The 16,385-nt window shown below is 36.7% G+C and overlaps 1 protein-coding gene across 2 annotated transcripts in view; it reads left to right on the top strand.

Moving 5' to 3' along the window:
• Positions 1-16,385, top strand: part of LOC306879874 (elongation factor-like GTPase 1) — a 108,588-nt gene that overhangs the window by 80,003 nt on the left and 12,200 nt on the right. For both annotated transcript variants that reach the window (XM_079433098.1, XM_079433099.1), the window contains exon 18: positions 9,115-10,070. In XM_079433098.1, the coding sequence (XP_079289224.1) occupies positions 9,115-10,070 (956 nt within the window). The remainder of the gene's footprint in view (positions 1-9,114; positions 10,071-16,385) is intronic.

Below are 16,385 nucleotides of genomic sequence, written 5' to 3' on the forward strand. Positions count from 1 at the left end.
ATGTTTGATTTGACATATACCCTCATAATTAAAATGCTGAAGATGTTGTCTCCCATTTTAATAAGACACCAGGGTGCATTTGGCTTGCCCTTGAGTTTTGCCTTGTATAAACAGCATATCTGCATAAATTAGCAGCACCGCATGCTAAATATTGGTCGGAGTTGGAGCGTTAGCTGCTTAATCCATCACATCTGCCCTTGCATATCATTAGCTGGACTTTTTCCTCAATATTTTCCAAAGATAACTTCTTTATCCAGGTCAGACTGTGGGTCTTAAGAAGAACATGTCAAACTTTGCTACGTGCTCCACCCATAATGATGAATTTGGTTCATCAGTTTATTGTTTGAAATTTCGTGGAATTGTATATTTGGTTATTTCTAGTATAGGTTATCTAATACTTCTAATTAGGCTATGAAGACTATGAAGAATACATTTTACTTCAACATACACAATTTACTTCATAACTTACTTCATAAGTCATTTCTGAAATTGTGAAGTAAAAAGACTGAAATGGTATTTTCTTGTAAAAGGTACTCAAATAATCTTTTTTTGCAATGTACATAAGCCTGATTTAAGACTATAAAGGATTTTTTTTCTATTGTTTTAATGAAAACATATGTACATTATCATTACTGTAATACACTAATGTGAATCATCCTGAATGAATTAAATTCAGCACATCTAATATTGTCATCAGCAACTTACAATTGTACTTTACACAAACACTTTCCAAAAATCACATTCATATTCAGTGTTTTTGTTTTGTTTTCTGCTTAAAAAACATCTAAAAATCCTATAAACAAGATAAATTGATTTGAGAAGCAAAACACTGCATGCGATGGTATTTTGTAGTTGTAGTTTGTCTTTTTTTCACTAATTTTTACCTTTTTTATACTTAAAATATGTGAAAATGTTCCAGTGACGTTTGACAAAGTACACTTGTCTTAAAGAGATATTCACACAAAACTAGTCTTGATAGCTTATGCAGAGCTGAAAGGATGTTTTCAATTTACAATATCACAAATCATTCCAAAAAAAGCCTAATTGAAAACTTCATTGTAGTGATAATGTCCTTTGAATGAAATTACATTCTAGATCATAAACATCTGCTGAATGTTCATCTAACATACAGGGAACATTTTAGTGGGATTACAAATCAGAAAATACTCTACATTGTACATTATATGATGAAAATGCAGAAAGTGGATATACAGCAACATATTTGAGCCGTCAGGGTAAAGACCTGATTAAAATACTCAGTTCAGAAAAATGGAATCCATTGGGTTCATTCCCACTAAAAACTGCAGCATCCTCGCTCATTTGGATATCAACTGGCCAAAAAATGTCATGAATACATTACCAGTCGTCATTCGAAGACGGAAAGAAATTCAGTGTGTTTGTTTTGAGGCGCAATGCAAATTGTCACCTAAAATGCAAATGGAACAAGTCTTGTGTTCTTTATGTAATTTGGGGAAGTTTGATAACTCCTGGCACTGTTTGTGCAACTGGTTGCTGCATTTTAAATGTAAATTAGGTGACTAGTAATTGGTAAGCTCTTCTGTTGTGCTTTATATGAGAATAATCTTGGCCAGGGTGTTTGAAAAGCCACCAGAATGGCTTTTGTTGTGATTTCTACACGCTGCTATGGTACAGTGTTGGCCGTGTGTCACAGTTTGTTACAATTTTGTTGTTCCAGAAACCGTCCTTCATCTCATTGATAGTACTACAAAATCAGTTTGAGTTAAGACCGGCGAGAGATAGCGGGGGACAAGTCGAGTGAGAAAGTGTCACATTAACACAAAGGAGTGAGAAAGCCAGCGAGGGATATGTCATGTTTTGTGGATGTAGATTAAATTGGACGATCCTGACTTGGCTCTGCTAGAACAGTGATTGGCTTGTGAAATCACGCCAGCGTTCCTTCGCTAAAAAACCTTGTAATGGTGTAAGGAGACACAAATGAGCTCTCGCACACTCCCCATCTGCTGCTCTGCCTCGAGCTGTGGGCCTGTAAATTAACACGCGTCTCTTGCAGTGTTATTTTGTCCTGTTTTCGGGCGTCGTGAAGGAAAGACTCATCAGTTTGTTTTTAACATTTCCGCCCAAGCGTTCTCAGCTCAAGCGCGTTTAATGGCCGTTGATGGGGATAGAGATCCCTCAGGTGTAATTTGGCTGGACTGTAATGGAGTCCGTCTTGTCAAGGTTTGGAAAAGCTTCGGTTAATGCACAAGATATAAACATGCTTAAACTCCCTATTGATTGAGATATGTTCCTGTTCATATTCGCCTGCTTTCTGACGTTCTTTCTTTACTCCATCTGTCCCACCTGCTCTTTTCCTCATTCTCCTTCAAAAAACTAGTCGACTTGTCATTTATGTTTAAATAGGTCAGTTTAGGTTAGACTAAGTCTGAGCAATATTTCTAGTCTAACAGTTTGATTGAATGTAATATGAATATTGAATGCGTGTATTCTGTCATGTTTTTATTTATTCAATTTATAAATAGTCTAACATGCAACTGCATTGTTTAAGATTAAATTATCACAGTGAGCACAAACAACCTTACAGAATATGGATAATAAGAGAGAACGAAAGAGGTCAGTAGAAAATATATGCTTTTATAAAATACATATTTTTAATGTTTTCAAAAATGTGTGTTGTTGTGAATACACAGACATATATGTAATATTTTAGAAAGGAGTTATGCTAACCAAGTCTGCATTTATTTATGAATGGTTTATAATGATTTACAAATTATTTATATATATTTATTTGATCAAATTATAGTAATATTCAGAAATATTATTACAATTTAAAAGAACTGTTTTTATTTGAATATATAATAAAATGGAATTTATTCCTGATAAAAAGCTACATTTTCATATTTTATATATCTAATAACACACACACACACACATATACATACATATACAGTGGATATAAAAAGTCTACACACCCCTGTTAAAATGACAGATTTCTGTGATGTAAAAAAAAAAAATGAGACCAAGATAAATAATTTCAGAACTTGTTCCACCTTTAATGTAAACTATAACCTATACAACTAAATTTAAAAAACAAATTGAAATCTTTTAGGAAAGGTGGAGTAAAAATAAAAAACTAAAATAATGTGGTTGCATAAATGTGCACACCCTTAAACTAATACGTTGTTGAAGCACCTTTTGATTTGATTACACCACTCAGTCTTTTTGGGCATGAGTCTATCAGCATGACACATCTTGACCTTGCGATATTTGCCCACTGTTCTTTGCAAAAATGCTCCAAATCTGTCATTGCGAGGACATCTCCTGTGCACAGCCCTCTTCATCTCCAGCTTTCTAGAAGAAGCCGAAGGGTTTGTGGTAATATTGACTGGTATTTGGAATTGTTCATAATTCCCTCCACCTTGACTAAGGCCCCAAAGCGTGATGCTGCCACCACCATGCTTCACTGTGGGTATGGTCTTCCTTTGGTGATGTGCAGTGTTGTTTTTGTGCCAAACATACCTTTTAGAATTATGGCCAAAAAGTTCAACCTTGGTTTCATCAGAACATAACCCATTTTCCGACATGCTTTTGGGAGACTTATAATGTGTTTTTGCAAAATCTAGCCAAGCTTGGATATTTTTCTTGCTACCCTACCCCATAGCGCAGACATATGAAGAATATGGGATATTGTTGTCACGTACTACACAGCCAGTACTTGCCAGAAATTCCTGCAGCTCCTTTAGTGTTGTTGTAGACCTCTTGGCAGCCTCCCTGAACAATTTTCTTCTCATCTTTTCATCAATTTTGGAGGGACATCCAGTGCTTGGTAATATCACTGTTGTGCCATATTTTCTCCACTTGATGATGACTGTCTTCACTGTTCCATGGAATATCTAATGCCTTGGAAATTCTTTTGTACCCTTCTCCTGACTGACACCTTTTAACAGTGAGATGAGGCTCTCTGTGGACCATGGCTTTTGCTGTAAGATGCGACAAAGAAAATGTCAGGAAAAGCCTATTAGAACAGCTAAACTTTATTTAGGTTTAACCAGAGGCACTTTAAATGATGGCAGGTGTGTACTGACTCCTATTTAACATGAGTTTGAATCTGATTGCTTAATTCTGAACACAGCCACATCCTTAATTATAAGAGGTTGTGCACACTTATGCAACCACATTATTTTAGTTGTACTGGTTATAGTTTACATTAAAGGTGCAAAAAGTTCTGAAATGATTTATCTTGGTCTAATATTTTTACATCACAGAAGCCTGGCATTTTAACAGGGGTGTGTAGACTTTTTATATCCACTTTGTATATGTATGTTTCAATATTTTCAATATTTTTATTGTCACATACACAATTATACAGGGTATAACCAGCAGTGAAATGTAGGTGAACCAGCAGTATGTATGTATGTGTGTGTGTGTGTGTGTGTGTGTGTGTGTATATATTAGTGCTGTTAACGCAAAATTAGCACGTTAACGTGGCGACTAATTTTTTCAGTTTAACACGTTAAAATTATTTAACGCCGTTAACGCAGGGGCGGAGCCTAGGGCTTGCCACCCCACTCATAACTGCTGTTTCTGTCTGTTTTTTCTTGACAAGAAGTGGATTTATTCAGTCACAGAACGTCTTTATGATCACATCAATCCGGAGACGTTTCAGTCGCGTGCTCCACTTCACTTCAGCGGCAGGCTCGAGTCAAACAAGTGCGGAAACCGGCGTGCGCTATTGCCTGTATCAATTCATATCAAAGCGCGAAATAAACTACGTGCATGCAATGTCATGATCAGTTAAGTCATAATGTTACCAAAAAGGCGATTAAAGCGGTCTTAAAACTGTGTGCATGTAATATGTTTTATATCAGTTAAATTAACGGGGAAGTCATGGCCTAATGGTTAGAGAGTCGGACTCATAATCCAAAGGTTGCGGGTTCGAGTCTCGGGCCGGCAGGGATTGTAGGTGGGGGGAGTGAATGTCCAGCGCTCTCTCCACCCTCAATACCACGACTGAGGTGCCCTTGAGCAAGGCACCGAACCCCCAACTGCTGCAGCATAAATGGCTGCCCACTGCTCCGGGTGTATGTTCACGGTGTGTGTGTGTTCACTGCTGTGTGTGTGCACTATGGATGGGATAAATGCAGAGCACGAATTCCGAGTATGGGTCACCATATTTGGCAGTATGTCACTTCACATTAAGAACATGTCTCTGAAATGGTTTTCAAAACTGTACTCCCTCATCTAACACACCCGATTCAACTCGTCAGCTCATTAGTAGAGAATGAAATGGGTCTGACCTGAAACACCATGTGTGTCAGATCTGCATCACATTTAGCAGCTGCAGCTCTTAAAGAAATAGCAGCCAAAAACCAATGTTAATAACCAGCTGCTGTGATGTCTGTTCATCAAGAACAAAAGAAAAAAGAGGATATCGAATTTAGTTTAGAATTTAGTGTTTGATAACTTTATTAAATTTCTGTATATTTTTGCTGAGGGGCACAGGTAGCCTAGCTAAATATAATATTTATTATAATGGGTTTATGTGAAGATTGTTTTAAGTTCACTTAAATTAGAAGTTATTTTTTAACGTCTAATAAATGTTAAATTTGATAGCTCTTAATTATAATGTAATGTTTAATGGCTATAGTCAATGGTTAAATATTAGGGGGGAACATTTTTGTAGGGAAATCAGTATTACTTGATATCAGTGATACTGGCCTTCAGTCATAAAAAAAGATGCCATTAAACAAATATTAAAAATATGTTGTTTGTACATTAATTTGAAGCTTGAATGTGAAATTATTGCAATATAAAAGTATATTTAAGAACTTTAATGATAGGTGGGATTAATCGCGATTAATTTCAGAAAAATGTGCGATTAATTAGTAAAAAAATTTTAATCGATTGAATGCACAAACATATATATACTTTTTTTTCTCCCAGGATTCAGAAGAGTAGCAGCATTCTTTTGAAATGTTTGTAGCAGTGTAAATGTCTTTAGTGTCAGTTTTGGTCAATTTATTGCATCCTTTCAGAATAAAAGTATTTGTTTCTTTAAAAAAAAATATATATACTGACCCCAGATTGTACTGTATAGTGTGTTAGAATCAACAAGCAATGAATATTTGCCTTTTGATTAATGGATTTTTCTGATTCATCAGTGCAAGATATTATATGTAGGTTTTTTATAAATTGATCTTTGATTTTTAATCCAAATATAATTTGTCTGCCTTGGCAACAACCTTCTTTTCAGTTGATGTCACAAATCTCTCTCGCTGTACTCCTCAAGTCTTCAATTTTCAGTACATTTTTGATTAATAAAATCAAGTCTTGCTCGTTGTTTTTTCCTTAATAAATTAGGTAGTGAACCGTGTTTCACATTGACTTTAGTATCATCTGTTGTAGAGGGAACGAGGTTCAGTGTTTTGACAGAGCTGCTGTGTTCATTGCAAAACTGCAGCGTCCAGATGCACAGGTGAAGCCCTGCGATCAGTGTATCCGACCACCCAAAACATCTGCCTTCTCCAACCAAAACAACTCCATCATTTCTGCAACTAGAGGAGAAAACATGACAGTCTGCTGATGGTATCGTGGTGTAGTAAATGGGCTGTTATTTAGTCACTAGCTCTTCCCTTCAGGTCACAAAGAAACACCAGTACCACATGAGAAGAAAGCCATAGGTGAGGACCCGTCAGACCCCGAGCTGTTGGTTTGGGGGTCGTAGGGGTCACTGCTGAGGTCAGGAGAGTCTGAGGTCAGGCCGCCTGCAGCGTCTACTCCTCAGTCTGAGTGGCGTTTAAAAATATCCCATCAGACCTTGATGTCAAAGCAGTTCAGCGATAGCCTGTCCAGACCTCTGACGCAGCACCTGTCATTCACAGCGAGGTCACCGGATGGTGACATCACATCCTCAGCAGAAAATGGGTCAACTGCCAGAAGCAGAAGACAATGGGATGTTACACCCTCTCTCATGTGCTGATTCTTGATTTAGTTTGAGGAAATGCATCGCTTGAGTTTGTTTTGTCCATTATTAGTGATTGTCATTGAAAAGCTTGTTGATTATGCAGTTTTCTGTCAATATGTCACTTATTAAGCCCATTACATTGCATTGAATATGTGCATCTTAATGTAAACTAGAGTGGGCCACTAATTGCTGATTCACTCACTGTCAGCAAATTATTCTAATCAATCACAGGCCCGCATGAAATTGATTGTTGGCCAGTCTACTACTTGAACCGAAGCATTCAGTATTGTCACAAAACAGCAGACTGTTGTTAAAAGACATTGAATTTGAATGCATTTGTGTATATACAGTGTATAGTAGGAGTCTGTCCATTTTTGTAACATTTTTTTTTTTTTATCTTTTTCAAAAAAGATGGCTTTTATGCTCACCAAGGCTGCAGTAAAAAACAGTATTATTCTGAAATAGTATTACAATTTTAAATAACTGTTTTCTATTTGAATATATTGTAAAATTGAATTTATTTCTTTAATGCAAAGTTGAATTTTCAGCATCATTACTGCAGTCTTCAGTGTCACATGATCCTTCAGAAATCATTCTAATATACTGATTTGCTGCTCAAGGAACATTATCAATGTTAAAAACATAATTTTATGTTTTTATATAAAACAATGTATGATTCTTTGAACAATGGAAAGTATTTATTTTAAATATATTTTTTCTTTTACTTTACTATCTTTTCTGATTAAAGCATACATCCCTTGCTAATTTAAAATTTAAATTTATTTCCTAAAAAGTGACCCCAAACACTCTTCTCCAGAAAAATACAATATTTTTTTCTTATTTACTTCCCATCAAATGTTTCAGCCAATTAAACCAGTTTGAGAGGAAGCTATTTGGTGAGTGTTTACCCACATTACTGATTGTTTTAGTATAAAAGTGTGCTGTTATTGTAATTATGGCCATTTTAATGACATTAATGATAATTCTACATAATAGCAGTGTAATTTGAGTTAACAGGAACACATCTCTGTTTTAAAAGCTGTACTGATGGGGCCGTGGAGGTGCATGAGGCAGTAGAGGTTGAGAAACACTGAGTTAGGAAATAAGGAAAAATAATGAGGTCGAAGAAGTGGAAGCTAACTGTGTGAATCGTATCACACCAGGAGCTGTCAGCTGTCAGCGCCTGCAGACCGCCTAGTCACGGCTCTCGGGAGCTTTCTAGTAAACATTTTCCACTGGATTATCTGCTTCCCAAACCGTTCTGTGGCCGTCTGGATCTAACTGGATTACTGAATGTCTCCAAAGACAGCAGTCTTGTCAACCGTCTGCTCCACTTAACAAAGCCCAGTGACCCATGAGACCCAAGTGTCCGACTGTGTCCATTAAGCAGTGACACAGAGTGTTTAGGTCCCTCATTAGATTCAGGCCGTTATGTATTCAAACATGCATTACATGCAAGCATAACACATATTGAGTAAGCCTGGATTGTGTGATATTCTTTGGAATCAGTGCGCTTGTATCTTCCGGCAGAATGTTTATGTCTGTTTCCTCAGGCAGACAGAGAGAGATTAATGTGTATTTGAATAATTTCTGCATGAATGGCCTATTGTAAATTAGATTTTACTGTGCCATAACGACTTGCTGAAGAATCGGAGCTCGGCTCTTACCGTTGGCTGAACGCCAGTCTTGAGAGCCAGCAATAACTTTCTGTCATGTCCTCCCAGTTAGTTTGAAAAATAAGCCTTTTTATACAACCATTCTTTTTTTCCCCCTGGGTAGTTACTGTATACACTGTGCACACATATATATAAAAACATCTGGAATTTATATTTTATATAATGTAATGCATTTAATAAAAATATATAATTTTAATATTTTTATTTATTTTTTAATACATTTTATATTAAATTGATTTATTTATATATACACATGCACACACACACACACACACACACACACACACATACATGATGACACGTACTCAATAAAAAATCATCTTCATGCTAATCAGGTCATTATTATAAGTAAGCAAACAATAATAACATCAATTAAGAAAATCAAGTAAATCATTTAATTTCATTTAAGTATCCATATTTGACAAATACTTTTGAACGTGCATGTTTTTTTTTTTTATCATGATTAATATTCACTGTTTTCTCTTTATTCTCTAGGTTTGCTAAAATTGAAATCAGTGCATCTGAACCAATCATCCCGTTCCGTGAGACGGTGATCCGGCCTCCCAAAGTGGACATGGTGAACGAGGACATGGGAAAGCAGCAGAAGGTGGCGGTGATTCGCCAGGTCAAAGAGGAACAAACGAAATGTCCCGAAGGCGTCCAGGTGGATTCCACCGGTCTGGTCATGCTCACCACCTCTAACAAAATGGCCACGGTCGGGGTGCGGGCTATTCCTCTTCCTGAGGAAGTCACCCGCCTTCTGGAGGACAATGTGGAGCTCATCCGCACAATGGAGCAGTTCAGCCTGTTCGCCCGGGAGGGCAAGACTCTGGACATCAACCAGAAAATCCTGGAGAACATCCAGGATTTCAAGGTGAAGTTAGAGAGCAACCTGCAAGGCCACACGTGGAGAGGAGCCGTGGAGCGTATCTGGGCTTTTGGTCCGCGCCGTTGTGGGCCAAATATTCTCCTCAACAGCATCGAGGGCTACCGGAGACCCTCTGTGTGGCAGTGTCTGGAACGAGAGGCCGAGATCAGAGACTTTGACAACAGCATTGCGAGTGGCTTCCAGTTGGCCACGCTTTCTGGTCCCATGTGTGAGGAACCTTTGATGGGGGTTTGCTTCTCTGTAGAGACCTGGGACATGAAGCTTTCTGCAGCTCTAGCTCAGCAAGACTCAATCGGTGAGGATTCCCAAGCTGCAGAGCCAAATAATGATGACCAAAGTGAGAGTTCTGATGCTCACGAGACGAACGCCTCATCGGCGAGCTCTAACCGAAGCAGGAGCAGAGCGGAGGCCGCTGGGAGTTCGGTGGACTGTTATGGGCCGTTCTCAGGGCAGCTCATCGCTGCTATGAAGGAGGCCTGCAGATACGCCTTCCAAGCTAAACCTCAGCGGCTGATGGCGGCCATGTATACATGCGAAATCATGGCCACTGCTGAGGTCCTGGGTAAGCAGTTTATTCAGTCTCTACAAAAACATATGATTAACACAGTTGGGAATCAATCTTTATGAAAGACAACATGTCGATACATGGTTTTGTTTCCCATAGCATTGTAATATTAAGAAGATCATGGAGCCACACTACAAAAAAGGACTTTATAACTTTATTTTAGTATTATTTAAATACTATTATAGTTTTTGTTAATTTTTTAAAAATTAATTTGTATATTAGTATTTTTATATTATTAGTTTTAATTTTAAGTTTGCTTAATGTTGTTTCTCATTTTATTATATTATTTTTTAATATTTATATTCTGTTTTTTTTATTTCATTTTAGTTTTAGTAATTTTAGTATTTCAAAATCAACTTATGTTTTTCAGTTAGTTGTTAAGTTTTTCATCTAAGATGAAATTATATTAATTCAGCTTTATTTCAGTTAATAAAAACTATTTTTAATAGCTTTAAAAATGGCTTTTAAACAATTTTTCCACTAGTTTTTTTTTATCTAGTTTGAGTTTTAGTTAACAATAGCAACATTGTTTTCAGTTAAAATATCTTAAAATCCTTCAAACAATATAAATGTAGCTGAGAAGGAACACTGTATAAGATATCAAGGATAGTTTTCTGTGAATGTATCTGTAATACAAATGTATTTTGTATAACTGCACTGCATTTTTTTTTCACCTGAAGTATAAAAAGGTTTCAACTTAGCCAGTGCGTTAATACAAAATACACTTTGAGGCAGGTAAGAGAGAATGTGAGGATATTGAAAAAATGGGTTTTTAAAGTTATTTGTATTTGATTTACAACACAGTATAATCAAAACATACATAATGAAGGTCAAAGACACATTATTCCAAGAAGAAAAAAAATAATCAGTAGTTGGTGCAGCGCTCTCAGAGGAAAACAGTTAGAAGAGACTGAAAGTCAGCAGGATTCATCATCTGTGGTGCAGGTGTCTGAAATACAAACAACCAAAAAAAAGGAAAAAACATTTGTGAGCATGTTTATATCAGGAGCATCTGTATATGTGTGTGTATATATATATATATATATATATATATATCTATATATATATATATAGGTTCTGTAGTCATAGACTCATGCATGCTTTGTATTATCGTAAAAAAAAAAGTCATTTTATTTTTGAGAAACTAATTATTATTGTTTAGCACGCTATTAAAATCTAGTTTTGAACAGAGTAGGCTATTAATCATAAACATGTTCTAAACATACTTAGACTCGTAGCATTCATCATGTTACAATATACTCTCATATTACTTTTATTGTTTTACTTTTCATCGTGCCGTAAGAAATTTAAATACAATGAATTGTCCATCATATTCAAAATGTTTTACTGGATTTCAAACATTTTAGTCAGGAATTATAGTTTGGGGAGAACCCAACTATGATTTTGTAGTCATATAGCCATCCTGAACATCATGTATGATTTTATAGTATAGAAGATATGATTCTGCAGTCATAGACTCACGCATGCTTTGTACTATAAAAGGATGAACTTTGCACTATAAAAAAATATATTTTATGTCTGAGAACTAATTGTTATCGTTTAGCACGTTATTAAAATATATTTGTGAACAGATTATTAATAATAAACATGGTCTAAACATTCTTAGATGCGTAGCATTCATCGTGTTGTAGTTTGGGAACAACCCAACTAGTAATGTGTTCAAGTTTGTCACAATAACATGTTAACTAATGCAAAAAATAAACATTACTTACTCATCAGATCGATCTTCTCTACTTGATGAACTCTTGCTCTTATTTTGAGGGAAATCCAGCCTTTACTCAGCACGTCTTCTTCCAGAAACTAACAGTATAGCAGCGATGAACTCTTCACTCCTGACTCTTTATGTTGGGCGTCTCCAAGCGCGCGCGGATCATGTGGTTATTTACATGTTAAGGCGAGGGGGCGGGATCCCATTAAAAATAATGAGTTAGACTGAAATATGTTTTTGTGTTGAGTATTCGCTGAGTTACACTTCATTTTAGTGACGCGTTTCTGAAAACAGTTCGCGGAGACGGAGAAGACAGAGAGCGCACTCTTTGTTTTCTTTATTCTTCAAAACACAAAGTTTAGTTGTTATTATGAGTGTATACAAATAAAAGTAGACCCCTTACAGATTCGAATGGTGTATTGCTCTTATCTGAACGATCAAAAATGGCAGAGTAATTCAAGGTCATTTCTGCCTTATCAGGAAAATCTGCCCCAAAACGCGTATATGCGTTTGTCAACCCCAGAGGGTTAATTTCAAGAACCAGTCGATGAAATCTAGTCTTAATATCTCATGTAGTGTTGCTTCTCAAGAAATAGATCTTGTTTTAAAGAGTTTTAGATATTTTAACTGGAAAATAAGACAAAAATGCTCATTAAGAACAGTGGATTTGCCCATTTAAAATGTACATTATTTCTCTTCCACACTGATGGCATAATACATTTACGTATATATGCATACATTTTTTGTCCAATTAAATAATACCTAATTTCATTTGCAGCTAAATAGCAGATCATGATTCATTAATTTAAAAAAAAAAAAGTGTCAAAAGTATGTCCTGTCCCATTTCTCTATATGAATCAATATACTGCAAAATACTGCAGCAAAGCAAATAAACACTATTAAACTAACTTAAAGAGATAGTTCACCCCAAAATGAAAATCTGTCATTATTTACCCATGTCATTCCAAACCCAGTGGAAACCCAGATCAGTGAATAATGACCTGCATTTCTGTCTGTTCTCCTCAAAACTATCATATGACTCAGAAATATATGAGTCATATGAAACTTTTATGATACTTTTATGCCTCTTTTGCATCCTTTTTGAAGTTTGATAGCCGCAGTCGTCATTTTATGTTCATTAAGTTGAAAAGAGTGACCAAGATATTCATCAAAAATCCACCTTTTGTGTTCCATGGAAGAAGGAAAGTCACACAAATTTGAAACGACATGAGGGCGAGGAAATGATGAGGGAATTAAAATTTTTGTCCGAAATGTTGCTTTAAACGTTCTCAATCAATGAAGCACATGCCAGTCTACCTGTATCTTATATAAATCCACAGTCTCTGACATAGAGAAAAAGGGCCCTATACCGTGCAAAGAGGAAATAGTTCTCTCAGGTCCTTGATTGAAAGCTGATGTGAAACAGCCATGTACCGGTGTGATGTCGTCATTGCACCAGGTTCCAGAACAAAAGCGAGATTGTCTGGCCGACATGCCTGTGTGAAACAAACCCAGTTGAAGGGGTAAGAGAATCCTGCCCCACGAAAACCAAAACCTCTGAGAAAATCAGCCGGCCTGGGCCAAAGGGGAGAAAATACGTAAATATTTTAACAAATGGTGCAAATTACCTTCCCGATCATTTTTGTTCGCTTGGGGAAAAAAAGTTTGAAATCTGTAAATGAAACGCAGGCATTTCGTTTCCATAACTGCGATGAGAGAAAACGTATTTGGGAGCGCAGCTGGAGTGTATTAGGGGAGATAATGGTTCTGAATATAAAATATATAAACTTCATTTTTCACTGGCAGGATGTTTTCCATATCCAGATAACTAGGTCACACTGTTGATATCCAGGTGTGTGTATTACAGATGTTTCCAGATGAGATAAACGTCTTACATGTATACATTAAAGCTCTTAAAGGGCCTCTTAAACATTCTACGCTTTTTTAGCAGGTAAAGGTTTTTACAGATGCCAGTTTACAATGTTAGTCAACCAAAATGTGTGTGTGTGTGTGTGTGTGTGTGTATGTATATACAGTATCTCACAGAAGTGAGTACACTCCTCACATTTTTGTAAATATTTTATTATGTCTTTTCATGTGACAACACTGAAGAAATGACACTTTGCTACAATGTAAAGTAGTGAATGTACAGCTTGTATAACAGTGTAAATATGCTGTCCCCTCAAAATAACTCAACACACAGCCATTAATGTCTAAACCTTTGGCCACAAAAGTGAGTACACCCCAAAGTGAAAATGTCCAAATTGGGCCCAAAGTGTCAATATTTTGTGTGGCCACCATTATTTTCCAGCACTGCCTTAACTGGAAAATATTCAGTGCCATGTTGAACTTCCAGTGACCAGTATGAGAGAGTGAGAGCGATAACACCAAATTTAGCACAGCTGCTCCCCATTCACACCTGAGGCCTTGTAACACTAACGAGTCACATGACACCAGGGAGAGAAAATGGCTAATTGGGCCCAATTTGGACATTTTCACATAGGGGTGTACTCACTTTTGTGGCCAGCGGTTTAGACATTAATGGCTGTGTGTTGAGTTATTTTGAGGGGATAGCAAATTTACTCTTTGCTACAATGTAATGTAGTGAGTGTACAGCTTGTATAACAGTGTTATTTCTTCAGTGTTGTCACATGAAAAGATATAATAAAATATTTACAAAATGTGAGGGGTGTGCTCAATTCTGTGAGAAACTGTATGAATATATATAAATATATCTTGTTATCAGTCTGCATCTAATACATCTAATATTGTAAAATGTAAATACAATTATGAATATATAAATGTAAATGAGAATATGTACTGTTACAGTTTTGAATATATGCATGTAAAACTAAATCTGAAAATATAAATGTAAATTGTAAATCTGAATATATATAAATGTCTGTTTAAATATTTTAAAAATACATTTAAAAAGTAATTCATGACTATAGATGTAATCTGACTGTGAATCAGAATCTAGTTATAATTCTCTAAATATAAAAGTAAATCTAAATATTAAAGGGGCATAACATACTTAGTTTCACCCAATCTCATGTTAATCTTGAGTACCTATAGAGTTGTACTGCATCCTTCATATCTCCGAAAAGTCTTTAGTTTGATCATATTTATAAAGAAAGATACAGCTTTACAATTCTCTCCGAAAAAAGCCAAGCTCTTGGAGGCGTGCCGTGGGCGGAGCTAAAGAATGACGAGCACTTGAGCGCCAATCGCCCACAAAACAGAGACATTTGATGCCGTTTCACTTACCGTCTGCAGTTCTGAATCATGACCGGAATCTTTTATAGCTGGGACTGCTCCATCTTTCAGTATCAAACAATGTGCAAATCCAGCGTCGAACTGGGCCTTGTTCATAAAACGTTCATTAACAAACACACTTGCAAAACTCCAATGCTACCCCCGAAAAAAAAAACTGCATCCACTGTTCATGTAACGCTGGGTTCTTTTGGGAAGGTGAACAAGGTTATCTTTCCCTTACAACCAAAAACTCACTTCTTTAGAGACATTCTTCCCGAGCGAGTCCTGAGCAGCGCTGCTGGATGAAGCGTGTTGATGTGCACGCTCTTGCTCTCGCTCCGGGAGAAATGCCCATATAAGGAGTTCCACCCTTCATTACGTCATGAAGAGCCATGATTGTAAAAAAAATTCCGAAACTTGTAAGAAACCCGGAAGTGTGTATTTGGCACAATTTGGCACAAGTCCAATTCGTTTTTTGAGACTTTGGCAATGTTTAGCATGAGAATCCAACTCTTTAACAGTGTAAATAACTCAACGTGCATGAAACAGCATTGGACCCCCCCCCCCCCCCCCCCCCCCCTTTAATAAATCTCTGTGTGTGTGTGTGTGTGTGTGTGTATAATTGCTATATATAAATTGCTCTGTTGGCTGTGGAGTCAAGACATTTGCAAATATGATTAAAAGATGAATATGAGACAAAACTACAGAATGTCACATTTTATTATTAGCCGTTTCAACACATACATATTTTACCAAATAAAAAGAACAGCACTTTTAGAGTTCATCCCACTTAATGATGTGAGCGTAAGTATTGGGACAGCTGAACATGAGACGGTTGAGTATAGGCATTTCTGCCTTTACTCTCCTCTTCAGCTGGTGAAATTCATGTTCAATCAGATTTAAATCTGGAAATTGGCTTGAGCAATCTAAGACTTTCCATTTCTTTGCCCTTATAAATTCCTTGACTGAACTGGCAGGGTGTTTTGGGACATTGTCCTGATGCAATATGAAGCATTTCCCAATGAATCTGGTGGCATTGTCTTGAATATTGGTAGGCAAGATGGTTTTGTACCCTTCCAAATTCATTCTGCTACTGTCATCATACATTAAGTCATCAGTAAAGTTGAGAGGGCCTGTTCCAGAGGCAGTCATGCATGCCCATGCCACGACACCACCTCCACCATGCTTTACAGATGAGGCTGTATGCTTGGGATCATTTGCAGTTCCCTTTTTTCTCCACATTTTTGCTTTCCCATCACTTAGATAAAGGTTCATCTTTGTCTTATTGGTCCATAAACACAGTTCCAAAACTCTTCTGGCTCGCCTTT

This window comes from Barbus barbus (genome assembly GCF_936440315.1).
Source record: "Barbus barbus genome assembly, chromosome: 2".
Classification (NCBI taxonomy): Eukaryota; Metazoa; Chordata; class Actinopteri; order Cypriniformes; family Cyprinidae; genus Barbus; species Barbus barbus.